Raw genomic sequence first — 17913 nt, 5'->3', positions numbered from 1 at the left:
AACCCACAAACTAGTTCGTCGTCTCCAACAGTCCCCATTCCAAAAAACCAAAACCATAAATTGTCCTCACCAAAACCTGCTGATGGTTTCTCTAGAACTCGTAAAAGCCAAATTCCAAAGAAGTTCGTGCCTACTTCCACTTCTTCTGAGAAACCCAATTCGGAAGGAAGCGCTCATACTATGACTACTTCTCAATATCTTAAGGCTTCTGAGGAAATTGCTGGGAAGGATGACAGTATGGAAGTTACAAGTCAAAGAGTGGAAACAGAGGCTATATGTACAATTGAAAGGGGGAACCTAAAGGAAGTGCCTCTAAAGCTCAGGTAACCCAACTTCTCTTGAAAATGTGGATGTTTTTGGTGATTTCCGTAAAAGTATGGTAACTGATGATAAAATTGTGAAGGATAGGGTAGATGATATTGTTGATACTATACTTGGTAACAGTGGCGAGATGGAGACTAAGGCAGTGAGTGCTAAAACTCAGGAGGAAGAGGGTAGTTTAGGTCATACAGTGGTGACAGAGGGACCTGGTCCCTCTGAGGTAGCGTCAGTCTCCAAACCAGTGTTTACAATTGCAGTTCCTTAGAAAGAACCTTCATCTGAAAGGAAAGCCTCTTCAGAGGAGGAACCTGGTTCCTCTAGCCACTCTGAGAAGGTTAACTCTAAAGGTAATGAGATAAACTCTGATGATGATGTTATATTGAGAACTATATATAGGAAGAGATCTGGGGGTGCTAAGAAGATGAAAAAGGGGGAAAGTAGGAGATAATATTTTCCAGAGAGGAAGCCTGCTCATAAACAAAGAAAGAGACCTCCTACCATTAGGTAGAAGTCTCAGGCAAGACTAGACTATGCCTTATAGGTTAACAAGGAAAAGACTACTGGTAAGAGGCGGAGGCAAGTAAATTTGGAAAATTTTAGTAAGTTGAGATATGAAGAGGAAGAGGTGATTGTGTCTGGCAGAGAAAAAGAGGAGGAGCAAGCCACCTTGGTCAGAAAAAATTCTAAAAGAAGAGATAAATCCATGGTTGTTGAGGAGAAAACTGTGGATGAAGAGGGTGTAAGTAACAGTGGTGGATGAGGTGATAGTGAAGATGATGAAGAGGGCGAAAAGGAAGAAGCAGTGAAAAAGGGGAAGAAGGTGTTAAAATCCCCTAAGAAGAGAAAAATCACTGTTAGTAAGAAGGCAGGTTCCTCTAAAATAAGAAGAGTTAGCACAGAGGCACCTAGTTTCTCAAAGAAAGGAAAGCAGAAGGAGGAGGATGTGAGAACCAAGCAACAACTGTAAGAGGAAAGACAAAACAATCTAAAAGGGGCAAAAAAAATTTCTGGGTAGGGTGTTTGACCCAGAGATTGTTGGGCACAAAGAGTTAGAGGATTTAATAGAAGTGCTCAAATATAAAAAAAAAATGGGAGCACTTGATGGAAGGTCATGCAATGGCCTATGAAAAAAAAGTAGTCGATTTCTTTGTAAACCTTAAGTACACTGATGATCACTCATTGGTTTGTAAAGTTGGTGCAGTGGAATTCAACCTCGATGAAGAGCAATTGGGAACAACTCTTGGTGTTCCAATTGATGGAGTAAGTAGATTGGAGGAAGGAAACAAGGCTGCGAACTTCAAGCTTCACATAGTCAAAAAGGGAGAGCAAGTGACCACTGAGACTATCTGTAAGAAACAAATGAAGCCTCAGTATCAGTTGCTCTTTGAGTTTGTGAACAAGGTCATGCTCCCTCGGACTGAGAAAAGGTGCATTGCTTCCAAGACGGACCTGGTCCTTATGGAAATTCTGGATGGTGGCCATTTGATCAATTTGCCTGGCATAATGTTGCAACGCATGATAAAGGTGGTGGATTTCAAGAATGGTAAGCATGGTCTTCCCTATGAATTTTTCCTTACCAACGTGTTTGAGCATTTCAATGTACCTATTGGAAAATCCTCTAAAGGGAACAAGAAGCAACTATTCTCTATGTCCACGCTTGAGGAGTGTGAATTTGTTCTAAAGAAGGGAAGAGCAGTAACCACATCCACTATCTCGAGTCTGATTGAGGCAAATAAGAAAATCTTGGCTGATGTTGAGAGGTTGCAGGTTGAGAACACCTTGCTGAAGGCTGAAATCACCAGACTGAAAATGGAGGGACCTGGTCCCAGTGGTGATACAGCAAAAGAAATTGCAGAGTTGAGAGAGGAGAATTCTAGTCTCACACATAAAGTTGTAGAGCCCCATGAGAAAACCTTGGCCAATCACAAAGCTGCAGATGCTAGACTAGACATGATTCTTAAAGCCTTCAACCCTACCAATCCATCCAACCCTGCCCAACCCTGACCTTTTTCCCCTTCAGCCAAATTCTTGAAACCTGTCCTTAGTTTTTCTTTGTTGTTTTCTATATTGGTGATCTTGACATTTTGACAATTAATTTAGTATGTTTTTGTTGAATTGATTACTATGTTTCTATATTAAATTATTGTTCAGAATGGCAGTTTCTCTGATTTCTGCATATATTTTCCTTAATGTTGCTTTGTTGTTTCTGTTGGTACTCATGCTAGGTTGCCTAAGTGGCTTGAGTTAATGTGTCTGAACTTCTTAAAGCTTGTGCCAACTAATGTATCTTTTCAATGATGCCAAAAGGGGGAAGAAGTGTGTAGAGCTTTTTTTTTTTTTTTTTTTTTTACAAGTGTCTATCCTTAAATAATGCTGCACAGGTGTGGTAAGATGGAAAATGTTAGCATGTTGCTGAAGGCAAAATTCGCAAGGGGAACCTAGTTCTCTGAATGAAAACGAGAATGTTATATGCTACATGTTGTTGAGGTCAAATCTGCAGAGGGAACCTGGTTCTCAGGGGAAACATCACTTACGAATTTGTCATCATCAAAAAGGGTAAAATTGATGAGTTATGACATTTCATAGTTTTGATGATCGACATATACCCCAAGGACCAGGTCCTTGATCAGGTCCCCTGGGCACTGTACGAACGTGACAGCTATAAAGTTGTGGCACTATTCCGACTGGCAGAGCCACACCGATACCCTAGGGATTACATATTGTGCCAACTCCCCTCTGCTGCCTCGCTCTACAGTGGAACATTAGCTACATGTCGACTAAAAGACAAGGATCATTGTAATTCTCTATCTATATCACATGCCACTCACATGATCCTCACATGCTCTCATTGTTTCCCTATATAAACAACAAGTTGGTATTTGTTTAACCTAGCACTTCAAATCATATTATTCTCATTATTGAAAAGAGCAGTCGCCACTGTTTTCTCTGAGCTTTCAAGATGAAGAATAAATAATTCCAAGGACCAGATCCCAAGACTGAAGATTTCTAAAGTCCTAGGTTGTTTAGTCTTTGTCTTCTTGGTCTTAATATTATAAACCTACACTTCTTTTAAGAAGGGTTCTGTAGGTATTTGGTTTTTCAAGCTTTTTGTGTAAACGCCTGACTATAGTTAGTTATGGTGAGTTAAGGTTCAGCTAGAGTTAGTTGAATCATTTGGTTCTTGGCTAGAGTTAGTTAAGAGCTTTTGCTTGCAATAGAGTTATTGTAAGGGGAGGAATTAGCCCACTAATTCCTGGGTTGCAAAAGGCTTGTAATCTGAAAATGTTGCTCAGTTAGTGAAGTTCGAAATCCTACTAGTATAGGTCGTGATTTTTAATCCTTTGAGCAAGGAGTTTTCCATATAAATATCGCGTCTCATTTACTTTATGTTTTTGCTTGAGGGAACAGATAAGGAACCTAGTCCCTTATCTGTTTTTTGGTGGACTCTAGTTTCTATCAATACTCCTGTAGGTCTTCAATACCTTCACAACATCAATGGCCTTCTGCTCAGAAGCTTTCACTTTGGATGTAATTTACCTTCACGACAAGACTGGACCTGACAACTGTCCTCAGAGGGTGTATGATGCCCTTGTGGAAGCCCTTGAACTTGTCAGTGAATATGAGGCTTACATATTTGAGAGTGGTCAGGGACTTACTCGTATCCTCTTACGTCTCTGCACACTTTTATCCCATCCCAAGTCCCTCGTAAAGAATCACCTTTGCCTGATTCAGCACCAGTTGACGAAAATGTTGTTGTTTCCAACCAATAATACAGAACACAGACAATTCAATCATCATAGCCTTCGGGTAACTGTTGTTTATTATCCATCCTGTTTTCCTGTCAAGAATGCATCTCCCCATTTGTTGCTAACAGTTGAAATTTAATTTTAAGGTTTTAACAGATTATATAAAATGTATCAGCAACATTGAACAATATCTGCTAACTTTTGTTGGTAAATGCAAAATCATCTCACATCCATGTTTTTTCACAGGTCGGCATAACCATTTTACTTCTCGTGGTTTAGTTCATACGCGAAGCATTCATAGGGCGTTTTATGCGGGATTGATGTCTAAAAAAATAGTTGTATGGCACAATTACTAGCTATAAGCTTGAGTAGTAAGTTCTGTGCAGTGACACTAATTAGATTTTTTACTTTATCAGATAGATCAACCTAACAACATGCCAAGTAACTCTTCATAGGAAGCTTGATATAATAATTTAGATTGTAAAGTAATAATTTGCTATAATGGATTAAATTACACAAATAGTATGAATCTTTAAATATCATATCGTAATTGAAAACGTAAAGACAAATACTTTTGTACTTTTTCTTGCTACCGGTATTGTAATGTTCAGAAAAATAAAATGAAAAACTAAACAGACAAATTGGGATGAGAAATTCAAAATAGAAAAAATCAGAAAGAAGGGTAAAGTGAATATCATCCAAATATATTGTATTCTCTAGTATATCTGTTCTTTTTAACGTGGATGACGTTTATATGATTCAACCTGAATAATCACCAATCCACAGTCATCTGGATGATCTAGTTTTTCTTTGAGATATATACAGTCCAATGCCTTTCGCTGATCTAATTTACAAAATAGCCAACCAATGTATAGATTTTGTACATTAAGTGTAAATATACATAATATACATAAATATACATAATCAGTATACAATGTTCTGTATATTTTAGCTAGCGCTCGTAATTAATTTCGATGGACCGGCCTAAAATCAGAAAAACCCTTCTTTGTTCATATTCCACCGGATAAATCTAGTATTATAGGTTCTTGACCAAACATTGCTTAATTAATAATACAATGATAAGAAGAAGCATTCAAGATGAGATTAACTGATAACACGTCTGAAGTAGCAAGTATAAAGAAATATAGAAGAGTGAGTAAACCACACGCTGGTCAGCAATATTTGAATATCAATTAGTATAAAAACAATTAATTGTGATTAGGCAGCCTATTATCACCCTATGAAAAAGTCCACGCGTATTGTTAGCAGCACCTTATCAACTTTCTTTGTGCAGCTTATTCCAATGCCTACTACTCATGCTTGACTAAAACTATTTACTCAAGAAACTCGAAAACAAAAAGGAAAAAGAAATACATTTGATGATAAATGTTGGTAGAGTTTAATCCCACTTTTGGATTGTAATTCAGGAAAAGAAAGAAAACTTTGAGATCTGGATATTAATCCTAATTTTTATTTTCTACATATATATTGGGACTTCGTTTTGTAGGTTCTTGTGGACTGTACTATGAGCCCGTTTGGATTGGCTTATAAGTTGCTTATAAGCTGTTTTCAACTTTTTTGAGTGTTTGGCTGGTCAGCTTAAAGTCATTTTGTGCTTAAAATAAGCTCAAAAAAATAATTGGGCCCATTTGACTTAGCTTATCTAAAGCAGCTTATAAGCTGAAAACAGCTTATAAGCCAAAAAAAATAAGTTAGAGCCTGTTTAGATGGGCTTATGTCTATAAGCTGCAAACAGCTTATAAGCTAAAAAAATAAGTTGGATAGTCTAACTTTTTTTTTTTTTTTTGCTTATAAGCTGTTTTCAGCTTATAAGCTGCTTTAGATAAGCTAAGTCAAATGGGCCCAATTATTTTTTTAAGCTTATTTTAAGCACAAAATGACTTTAAGCTGGCCAGCCAAACACTCAAAAAAGCTGAAAACAGCTTATAAGCAACTTATAAGCCAATCCAAACGGGCTCTTAGACTACCCCAACTTATTTTTTTTAACTTATAAGCTGTTTGCAGCTTATAGGCATAAGCTCATCCAAACAGGCTCTATGTTATTATTGCTTCATTGCTTGTTCATCTTGAGGTATTTTAACTTGTACGTCTCGGGGGACTATTTTACATCTCAGATACATGTTTGTCACACAATATTTTACTAGACATGTTTATTCCTTTTTCTTCTACTGATGAATATCAATTATTTTGCTGGATTATTGTGAGGTTGATAAGGTATTGACTGGATACATTCATCAAAGATAAGAAGAAGCATTGCAGATTAGCTTTTTTCTTGATAATATATTCGAACTCTGAAGCATGATGAGGAAGACAATAATTATTGGAGTTCATTGTGAAAACCAAATTCTATTAATTAATTCTTTGAATATGAATAAATAGGAATTATGATAAGGCTTTATATCCAAGTGTCAAATTAAGGGTCCTCACCTCCCTTTTTGGATCAATTTAATGAGTCATCTCCTTGCTTTATCGCAACTTTTCAACTATATAAATAATTAATTTGATTTGGTGCATAATAATTCACATGTTATAAGTTCAACTTATCAACTTAATTTAAGATAATAATCTCATTAGAGTACAATCAATCATGTTGGTAGAATTGAAATTCTTACGTTGCTGCTAACAATGATTTCAAATTTTTGGGAGTTAAAACAAATCACAAATAATTAAAAAAAAAAAAAAAAAAAAAAAGAGGGGAATAATGGGGTCTAGTTGTTTCCATGTGCAATTTGAGTTGAGTTAGTGGATGACATATTTTTTAATTTTGGCATTGGCTGTAGAGATTCGAAAAAGTGAAAATGATCCTTTTTCCTTCTAGCTAATGGCATTGAAGATCCTAGTGAGAATATTTGAGATCTTGGATATATATAAACAAAATTCTCCAGTTCTCAGAGTTTTATTGGCTCTCTTTATTTGCAGGTTCCTACAAATCGTGAAAACTCAATTTTACTTCATTTATATGCAAGTGTGATGCATACTCATCAATGAACTTGGAATATCTAGCTGCACTAAGCTCTCGCTATATGTGGGATCCGGAAAATGGCCGGACCACAAGGATCTAATGTACTCAACCTTACCCTGCATTTCTGTAATAGGTTGTTTCCATGACTCGAGCTAGTGATCTCCTATGCAACATAGGAAAATATTTAGGGGAATTTTGATTTTTTTTTAAAGTACTACATATTGCTCAACATATATATATTCTTTATACACCTATATAACCAATATATCTACCTTGTATAAAATGTGTCAATAGTGTATAAAAGTGTATAACGCGTCGCTACCTGTAAAGACAAACTTCTTCTACGATTTTTTTGTTGCAATTCATGTTCAACGTCAAATCTCCAGCAAATGGCCTTAGAAATTTTACCTTAAATTTTGTAGACAACTTTGTTAGACTATTTACAATTTCCTTAGCCTTAGGCACCTCACCTAACGGATTTGCTTGAAAAAAAAAAACTATACAACACGGCACCCTATATTTCTCATAAAATTCAAATTCGAAATTTAAACTCACTGTTATTCAATAATTGTGAGTTACCTTTCTAATATGGTTTTCACCGCCCAAATCTTATAAATCCAGTACTTTAACCACAATTTAGCTCCAAACACAAGAATAAACCAAATTTGTCAACTAACAATCAAGAGGGCGCTGAGAGGGATAGCGAAAGTTGACCTAACTTTCAAATTATATATATATCGGCCAACCCAGCTAAAGGCTGAAGAACATGACCCTTGTTGGTTATAAGCTTGAGCCGGGTGAATATGAGGGTAAAATTCAAAATATCTACTCGTATTCGGTATTTATATCAAATTGAAAAATTAAATTTAATAGATAAAAATTAAAGTGAATAAACATATTACTTAACCATGCGTAGTAATAAGAACATACATAAAAAATAAATGGCTTCAATATATTAGTTTTATATAGATACAAAGTTTTTCATGTAACGTATATTTTTCTATCACTATTGTCCTTTCAATGTAAAACTATAGTTCCAGCCTAGCTAATAATTTAAAAAATGGATAAGTTTGACCAATGGTAACACTATGGAATTATCAGCACAGAAATTTTCATTACACTAACCTTGATTGGGACTGTTATATTATGCCATCACTAGTTGATAGGCTATTAATTAAGAAACTATCACTTGTTTCCCCACCACAAGATACTAAGTATAATATTAAAGGAAGAATTGTACGTGTTGGAGATTGAAGAAGAGCTTCTATAAAAAATTTAAAAAAAAAAATAAAAAAATACATATAATTAATTTAATCATGTTTCTCATAAGTTTTCAATGATTTGAAAAGGCATCTTCATGTATTTGTTCGTTTTTCCCTTCAAAATATCATTTCCTAGGAATAGCAGTTAAGGGTGTGTTGTCATCCGGTTGTTTTCCAAACCCTTGGGTTCCTCCAATCATGGGAAGCTATATATTTATTTTCTCATCCGATATCCAGTGTTTGAAACCCGATTAATTCGAATTCACGTCAAAAAATTCACTTGGTATGAAGCACTCTCAACCAAAAACGATTTTATTCTCCAAAGCTCAAACTCGAGACATCAGATTAAAAATGATGGAATATGTACCACTCTATTTTTTCTTATTCCTAAACACAAATATTACATGACAAGATCCTTACATGATGGAATGAGATGCTTTATTAGCAAAAAAAAACATTCTAAAAAATAATTCTAAAAAGACACATCCAGGTTGCGCAATAATTCTTTGGGTTAACACCTTCAAAAACCCAAATGATTTGCGATCCTGATTTCAAATCAGTATTTGTTTATGAAATTTGTACAAAATTGCAACTTAGCTTCATATCATGATTTCAAATTCCAAAGTCTCCAAAAAGTAGGATTTGAGATTCCAAATTTTTTAAACTGTAAAATTTGACCCATAAATTTATATTTTCTAAAAAAAAAAAAAAAATCATATGTTGGTAGATATATCTTTTAAATGTAAAACTTAACTCAAAGTAACAATGTTGGTTCGTCTTCTCGGTCATCTGATCGAGAAATGCATGCTCAATGTGAAGATATTGTCCATACCATGTGGGAGGATCATATTAAAAAGTAGTTACACTACAACTCAAGTTCAATTTTCTTTTTTATTGAACTAAAGTTCGATCAATAGATGTTGTATTTTTTAAAAAGGCGCTTTAGTAGCGTATTAACTTAGTTATGAACTATGGTTTGCTCATTTGATAAGATTGTATAAGAATTGAGGAAGTTTTGATAGTTTTCACAGCTTGTAGGGTTTTCATGTTTATGAGAACATATACAACATAAGAAATTCAAAGTGCATGTCCAAATAAAACTTTAACTTCAAATCAACCTGATTTCAAATTATGATTTAAAATTCGTAATTATTTTTCCTTAAAGTTGACTTACTATTCGAAGAGAGGTCTTATCTTTTTTTTTCTTAATTTATTCGTTGGGAGTGGATGTACTGTGTGCCAAATGCCCTTAATTAGCTTAAATAATTTTACCGTGTTTAGCTGATGAGTCATTGGTTCAATTCATTCTTAAATATTTAAACATTTTATTATGAGGAACAAACTAAACTAACTGTTCTTACGTAGCAATCTGAACTTGTTTGACCAAAGAAATTTGCGTTAAAGGTTCGACTTATAGTTGGCATTGCCGCCTTCTATACACGGAATGAATTTTGGTAAAAACTTAACTACATCGGGTGTTTAAACCCAATCAATACATGAATGTCATGTGTTTGGATGTTGAGTTCTTTTATTTAACCATGGTTAATTAACATGTACTTTACTTCATTAAATCAATTAATCATAATCAATTGTATTAGTTTAGTGTAAATACTAGATGGGGATAAATTTTTAAACATGATCCTTTTACACTATCAGATCGTCTAAAAAGTAATAAAGATAGTTACAGTTTTCTTTTTCTTTCCCCCATTTCTTTTATTTTTCAACTTTTATCCATTTGCATGCGCTCCTCTTTACCTGATTGACTTGGGATATTCCACCGAGATAAATCTAGCATCCAGGTCCTTGACAAAACATTGTTTACTTAATAAATCAATGATAAGAAGAAGCATTCAAGATGAGAGTAACTGTTAACACATCTGAAGTAGCAAGTATAAAGAAGTATATAGAAGATTGAGTAATCCACACGCTGGTCAAGCAATTTTTGAATATCAACTACTCCGTCTGTCCCATGTGATACAGTTTGAGAGTCAAAAAAGAAAATGTTTTATCACAATTTACTCGTATGCCCTTTAAATACTTTAAATTGTTAATAATTGTGACTTATATTACTTTTTATATAGTTTTTATATGTAACTTTTTTTTCAAAAACATGTAACTTATTTTTCAAAAACTTAAAGATTATATGTCCGAATTTACGGTCAAAATAAAGAAGTTTGACTCTCGAAATCCGAACTATATCACATAAATTGGGACAGATAGAGTAGTATAAAAATTAATTGTGATTAGGCAGGCCTCTTATCAGCCTATGAAAAAGTCCAAGCGTACGTACGTGTTGTTAGCTACTCCTTATAATCGACTTTCTTTGGTGCAGCTTGTTCCTTAGCCTGCTACTCATGCTTGGCTAAAACTATTTACTCAACAAAAAGGAAAAAGAAAACATTTGATGATAAATGTTGGTAGAGTTAATCCCACTTTTGGATTGTAATTCGGGAAAAGAAAGAAAATGTTGAAGACAATGATAAGGCTGAAGGCATATGAATATTGAATATGAATAAATAGTAACAATAACAATAAATAATAACAATAACAATGATAAGGCATTATCATCCAATTATTGTCAGATTAAATCCTCCCTTTTTTGGATAAGGTTCAATGAGTCATATCTCCTATCAGATAGCCACTCTCCATGAATCACCTTTAATCTTCTTGCAATTTAGCGCAATTTTTAAATAAATAACTTGCTTTGGTGCATAATAATTCACATGTTAGTTCAACTCATCAACTTAATTTAAGATAAGAATCTCATTAGTTAGCTATCCTATCTATATATCATGTTGGTAGAATTGAAATTCTTGTGTTGCTGCTAACCATAATATTAATTTATAATCACAAAGAATAAAAGAAAGAGAGACAGAGGGGAATGGGGTTTGTTTCCATGTGCAATTTGAGTTGAGTTTGTGGATATCATATTTTTCAATTTTGGCATTGGCTGTACAGATTCGAAAAAGTGAAAAATGATCGTCTCTTTCTTCTATCTAATGACATAGAAAATCCCAGCGAGAATATTTGAGATATTGGATATAATTGTTACAAAATTTTCCAATTTCCAAAGTTTCTATTGTCTCTTTTTATTTACAGTTTCTTACAAACCGTTAAAACTCAGTTTAACTACATTTTATCTCAAGTGTAATGCATACTCACAATAGTAAAATAATATGTTAATAACCATAGACAGACAAAAGCACTATGACATCTGATGATGATGAACGAACTTGGACCATGCAATATAGGAAAATATTACTAGTTTGTATAAAGGTGTATAACATGTTGTTAACTACAAAGACGAACTTCTTATGCAATTTTTAGATACAATTCATGTTCAAAATTAATCTAAATCTCCACCAAACGACTTCAGATTTTGTAGACAACTTCCTTTAAGACTATTTTTAGCAAGTCTAACAACATTGATCCTCTGTAAATTTCTCACAAAAATCATATCAGAAATTTAGACTGACTTTTTCAAGCTTGTCCAATAATGGTGGGTTACCTTCTAATATAATTTCACCACCCAAATCTTAAAATATCAATACATTCATCACGATTTGTCAACGAACAATCAAGAGGCGGCTAGGTTTGAAGAAGAGAAATAGAGGAAGTGAAAGAAAGAGAAATAGAAGAAGTGAATCTAACTTTCAAATTATATACAATATCGGCCAATCACAGATATAAAGGCTGAAGAATGGCCCTTTGTATTATAAACTTGAGCTGAGTGACTGAGAGTGTGTAAAATTGAGAATATCTACTCGTATTCGATATTTATACTAAATTGAAGATTTAACTTTAATAGATAGAAATTAAAGCAAGTATACATATTACTTAACCATGTGTAGTGATAAGAGCATATATAAAAGACAAATGGCTTTGATATAGTAGTTTGATATAAACACAAATTGCGAAACTTTTTTTTTTTAATAAAATTATACTAAGTATGTTGTTGTGTGTGTATGTATATATATATATATATATATATATATATATATATATATATATATATATATATATATATATATATATATATATATTTATTTATTTGCATCACTATTGTCACCGTGATTAGGACTGTTATGTTATGTCATCACTAGTTCATAGCCTATTAAGAAACTATCACTTGTTTTCCCACCACAAGATAAAAAATGCACTAAGTACGTATTAAAAGGATAAAAAAGAGAATCGCGCTGGGGATTGAAGAAGTACTTCTATAAAAAAAAATTAGATATTATTAATTAATTAATTAATCGAGTTTCTCTTAAGTTTTCAATGATTTGAAAAGGCATCTTCATGTATTTGTTTGTTTTTCTCTTCAAAATATCATTTCCAAGGAGTAGCAGTTAAGTCTGTGTCATCATCTAGTTGTTCTCCAAACCTTTTGGTTCCTCCTATCATCGGGAGCTATGTATATATCGTTTATTCCTTTTTATATTTATTTTCTATTAGTTGGTGTCCATTACTTATTTTGGAATCTGATTAATCCAGAATCACGATAAAAAATTCTACTTTAAGGGGTGAAACGTGAAAGCTCCCTATCAAAACCTGTGTTTCTAGCCTCAAACTTGAAATATTTAAGTAAAAATAAAGGAACACTTACCACTCTAACCGAATTTTTGGTAATGTATATTTTTAATTACTAGACACAAATGACAAGATCCTTACAAGTTGGAATGAGATGTTTTATTTAAAAAGAAAACATTCGGAAAAACAGTTCTAAAAAAGTCAAAATCCAGGTTGCGCAATAATTCTTTGGGTTAACACCTTTAAAACTTAAATCCCCTTTGTTATTCGTAATTATTTTTCCTTGGAGTTGACTTACTATTAGAAGAGAGTTTTTATCTTCTTTTTCTTAATTTATTCGTTGGGAGTGGATGTGCGGTGTGCCAAATGTCCTCAATTAGCATAAATAATTTTACCGTGTTTAGCTGATGAGTCATTGGTTCAATTCATTCTTAAATCTTTAAACATTTTATTATGAGGAACAAACTAAATCAACTCTTCTTACGTAGCAATCTAAACCTAACTTGTTTGACCAATGAAATTAGCGTTAATGTTCGACTTATAGTTGGCATTCCCGCCTTTTATACACGGAATGAACCTTTTACATTATCATATTATTTAAAAAACGGAAAAGGGCCAAAATTACCCCTGAACTTTGGAAAATAGTTCATCCATACCCTTCGTTATACTTTAGGGTCAATTATACCCTTATGTCTAACAGCTGCCACGTGGCATCATCCCAGCCCTTCAAAATTATTTTCCCCTCAAATAATTTTTTACCCACTAAAATAACCCAACCCGACCCGAATTATTTTTTCCAACCAAACTGATACGGACCCAACCCAATACCCCTTGGCTGGAAAGAAAAAAAATTCGGGTCGGGTTGGGTTATTTTAGTGGGTAAAAAATTATTTGAGGGGAAGATAATTTTGAAGGGCTGGGATGATGCCACGTGACAGCTGTTAGACATAAGGGTCTAATTGACCCCATAGTATAACGGTAAGGGTATAATTGGCCCTAAAGTATAACGAAGGGTATGAATGAACTATTTCCCAAAGTTCAGGGGTAATTTTGGCCCTTTTCCGTTTAAAAAATGATAAAGATAATTTCACATAGTTAATGGAATTATAAATTTGAAAAATAATATAAATAACCTTCTATATAGGGTAAATGAATTGCACTGATTGTGTAAAAGTTTATCTACACCTCTGTTTTAAAAGGTATTTTTGGGACTTGCCCTTGGACAAGGCACTTGCAAAATGGTTTGGGACTCACATGTGAAGCTGAATTCTGTGAGGCTTACGCCCCCAAGCGCTCGATTGTGCTCTCTAAATACGTCTAATGCTCGGTACTCGTTTAATAGTTCCTACCAAAATTATATGTCAATTTCCCTACTTTAGCATTCTTGATCCTCAAACTCTTTAGCAAATAAATAATAAAAGTTAAACTAATTTATAGAAAACAGTATGAAGAATGACACTGATGGGATTACTAACTTCAGGTTCAAAGCTCAATACAAAACTTTAATTTTGATCACGGTTGAATTTAATTTTAGTCTCTTGATTTTGATTTGTTTAGTACAAAATTTAAAAGAGGATTCCTCTGTCAAAAACACTCTTGCTAAACTAGACTTTTGCTGTATGACTTCTGCTGATTCTCATGTTGTATTGGAGGCTAAGATTTATGTCATTTTCCATGTTTTATTCATCTTTGATATAAACAGGTAAGGGTCAATGCCTAACTCTGCACCACTGAGATGGTGTTTATTTAAAAAAACAAAATAATGAATATTGAGTGTAACTCAAATAAGGAGTCATAGTATTGCATAAATACTACTTAATTGAGAACATCGTGAGAATAAATATCATTTAAATATCCTTTCGAAAATAGCTAGCAACTGAACCTTCACTTTCTATGGTCTTCATCTCTTAATTAGTTTTATGTCCCTCAAAAATATTAGACTTTTATTATTTTTCTATTTGAAGCAATTTCGTATTTATTCATGAAAGTTTAATGTTTTAAATTATAATACTGATAATAATTATTGATTGTTTACTTTTAAGGAGGTAATATGTGTATTTTGATAATATTTTTTAAAAAATTGTGATTTTTCACTTGTTTGGAAGTTAAGACAATATAGTTAATTTGTTATCTCATGATAGCTTTAACACATTTTTCCTACTTGTAAAAAATATTAGGGAGTAGACGTTTTATTTTCTATGAGTTTATTTAATTTTCTTAGACTTTTAATGTACTTTATATTTTTTTGTGTTTATGTGATTCTACTAAAGTATACATTAAAAAAATAATGATTCTTGGGGCTTACGCTCATTGTCTCGAGGCTTATGTCTCACCTCTCTCGCATGGTACCAAGTAAAACAGCGCGCCTCATGCCCCTGCCTTTTCAGAACACCAATCTAAACTATCAATTGATCTTATAAGAAGATAAATCCTTTTTTTGTATACTTCATATAAGTTTCATCATCTACTTCATATAAGTTTCATCACCAACCATCTACTTCCCTCTTTATGCCTTCCAATTCCACAAAAGTATAAAGAGGAAGAGAATTTGCTAAGCATTCTTTTATCACCAGTATTGTTTGGGAAAATAAAATAAAAGAAGAGCTCATAACTACCCAGTGTCAGCTCTGTAGATTAGTTTTCAAGCAATGGAACAAAAATGAAGATTACAAGGAGGGGCCAGCAAACCATGTATTCAATAATATTAAAATTTGCGTGTGGAGATTCTACAAGAATACAACTCAATTGCCCCTTGAAATGAATCTTGGGGTAATCTAGAATAGTAAAATACAATTAACAAGTGGATTATTGCATCTGAATGAGTTTTTGGAATCCCCTGGAGCCACTACTACATTATTTTAATATTTATTGAATTAATTAATCCCATTTTCAACTCCTTTGAAAGGTCTGAAGTTCCATTATATATAGGATTCTCTTTTAGTTGTTAAGTAGGAACCAATCACAAACAAGGAAAAAAGAATAGAAAAGAGCATTTGACAATGGGTATCTGCGTATCAACTGCATCTTATGAGATTCATGCTGTTGATTTTGGCAATGAAAATGTGGTTCACTATGAAGACAACAACAATGGGTACCAACAAGTTGGTTCTGTTTTTTCTCAACAAGGAAACAAAGGAATCAATCAAGATTCTGCAATTCTCTATCAGGTTTGTCATCAACACCTCTTCCATTTTCATGTTTGCTGAGTTCATATTCATTATATGGGGTTATCTAAAAATGGAAACTTTCCTTTTATGGCAGGGGTATGGTGTAGAAAATGGAGTTTTTGGTGGAGTTTTCGACGGGCATGGAGAGAATGGACACATAGTCAGCAAGTTAGTTATGAATAAGTTGCCATCTTTGCTTCTGAAACATGTTCTTTCTCTGCCAAAGATCACTTCTCCAAAACAAAATGTGAAAGCTGTTGATGATAAGAATTTTAACAAATGGAAAGAGGCTTGTTTGAGTTCCTTTAAGGTAATGGATAAAGATATTAAAAGCCTTGAGAAATTGGACTGTTCTTGCAGTGGAACTACTGCTGTGGTTGCTATAAGACAGGTAATGACAAAGTCTTTCTATGATGATTCAAATATCAAAACTTTATTGGATTTCAGGAAAGGTCTTAGCTGTATTAACTGTTTATATATATTACAGGATGATGATCTGATTATCGCTAATCTTGGCGATTCTCGAGCTGTGCTAGGAAGAAAGACAGAGGAGGGAGTAATTGAGGCTGTTCAGTTCACTATTGATTTGAAGCCTAGCCTGCCTTGTAAGACTTTTTTTTCCATATCCATACTGATGGCACCATACATTTTAAAAAATGTGCTTACTAACACCATGACCATAAATTATTTGATGCAGCTGAAGCAGAAAGAATAAGAAAGTGTGATGGCAGAGTGCTTGCATTAAAAGAAGAACCACATATACAAAGAGTGTGGTTACCTCATAAAGATGCTCCAGGACTAGCCATGTCTAGGGCCTTTGGAGATTTCATGTTAAAAGACCATGGCATAATCTCCAAGCCTGATGTCTCCTATCACCATATATCTTCCAATGATCAGTTTCTCGTTCTAGCAACCGATGGGGTAAGCCTACTTTAACTATGTACTAGTCCTATTATTTTGTTCTGTTTCTCGTCTTTCAACTTGAGTAATCATTTCCCCTTTTTTCATTGTAAAATAGGTGTGGGATGTGCTGAGCAACGACCAAGTCGTCTCGATAGTGAGCGCAACAAATAATGCAGCAGCAGCCTCAGAGGCAGTGGTACAGGCTTCTTTAGATGCATGGAAACAGAAGTTTCCAAACAGCAAGAGAGATGACTGCGCTGTCATCTGCATATACTTGCAACTGCAAGCATGTTTGTCCGATAAATAGTACTTAAGCAACCGCTATAAGCAATTAATGGCTTTTCTTATTATACTAATTTCAGATTGCAAAAACCGCAGCATATGTCAAAGCTACGGGTTGGCTACCTGCCATCCTTTTGGATGCTGCAAGTGCAATTTAGTAGTACTAGTATGGTCATGGCAAAATGTAAAGCTTGTTATCCATCTTGTTTTAGTGTTCTATTAAGAACTGTGGATAGCTAGTTGTCTTGAATGTACGCAAATTTTCAGCTAAACGTGAGATGTTTTAACTGATTGTGTAAATCTATCAGTAATCTTGAAGAGTGTGTGCTCTATTTTGGGGGCAATACAGTATATTTATGTTCTTTTCACAGGCCAGTGAACAATTTTACCAGGATATGCCATTTTCTGTTTATTCCCAAGATCATAATTCTGTCATTATCTTTTGACCACGACAGTAGGGAAAAATCATCGTCTCCTCCTCATCCTTCAACGCCCCCAACTCCCACCCCTTGACCAATCTACCTCCACAACCCCCGACCACCCATCCCGTTCCCACCACATAGTTTTTTCGTAGATTATATATAAATGTATTTGGACAATATTTTCTTATTTACTTACCAAACACCAAAAAATAAGTAAAAATTCCATGGAAAACATTTTCCTTCAAACCAAACACAACCAAAGAGTAAAAAAGAAAAGAAGAAAAAAAAAAAAAAGAG

General features: G+C 33.8%; 1 protein-coding gene across 1 annotated transcript; it reads left to right on the top strand.

Moving 5' to 3' along the window:
* The first annotated feature begins 15806 nt into the window (after positions 1-15806).
* Positions 15807-17569, top strand: LOC132638381 (probable protein phosphatase 2C 72). Its single transcript, XM_060355287.1, has 5 exons — positions 15807-16009; positions 16104-16400; positions 16497-16614; positions 16707-16930; positions 17028-17569. Exons 1-5 carry the CDS (start codon positions 15842-15844, stop codon positions 17217-17219), a joined length of 999 nt encoding a protein of 332 aa, XP_060211270.1. The 5' UTR covers positions 15807-15841; the 3' UTR covers positions 17220-17569.
* Positions 17570-17913: the final 344 nt, after the last annotated feature.

This window comes from Lycium barbarum, chromosome 4 (assembly GCF_019175385.1).
Source record: "Lycium barbarum isolate Lr01 chromosome 4, ASM1917538v2, whole genome shotgun sequence".
NCBI classification, from domain to species: Eukaryota; Viridiplantae; Streptophyta; class Magnoliopsida; order Solanales; family Solanaceae; genus Lycium; species Lycium barbarum.
Note: the sequence above shows the minus strand (reverse complement) of the source record. Positions and strands in the feature narration are given on the sequence as shown.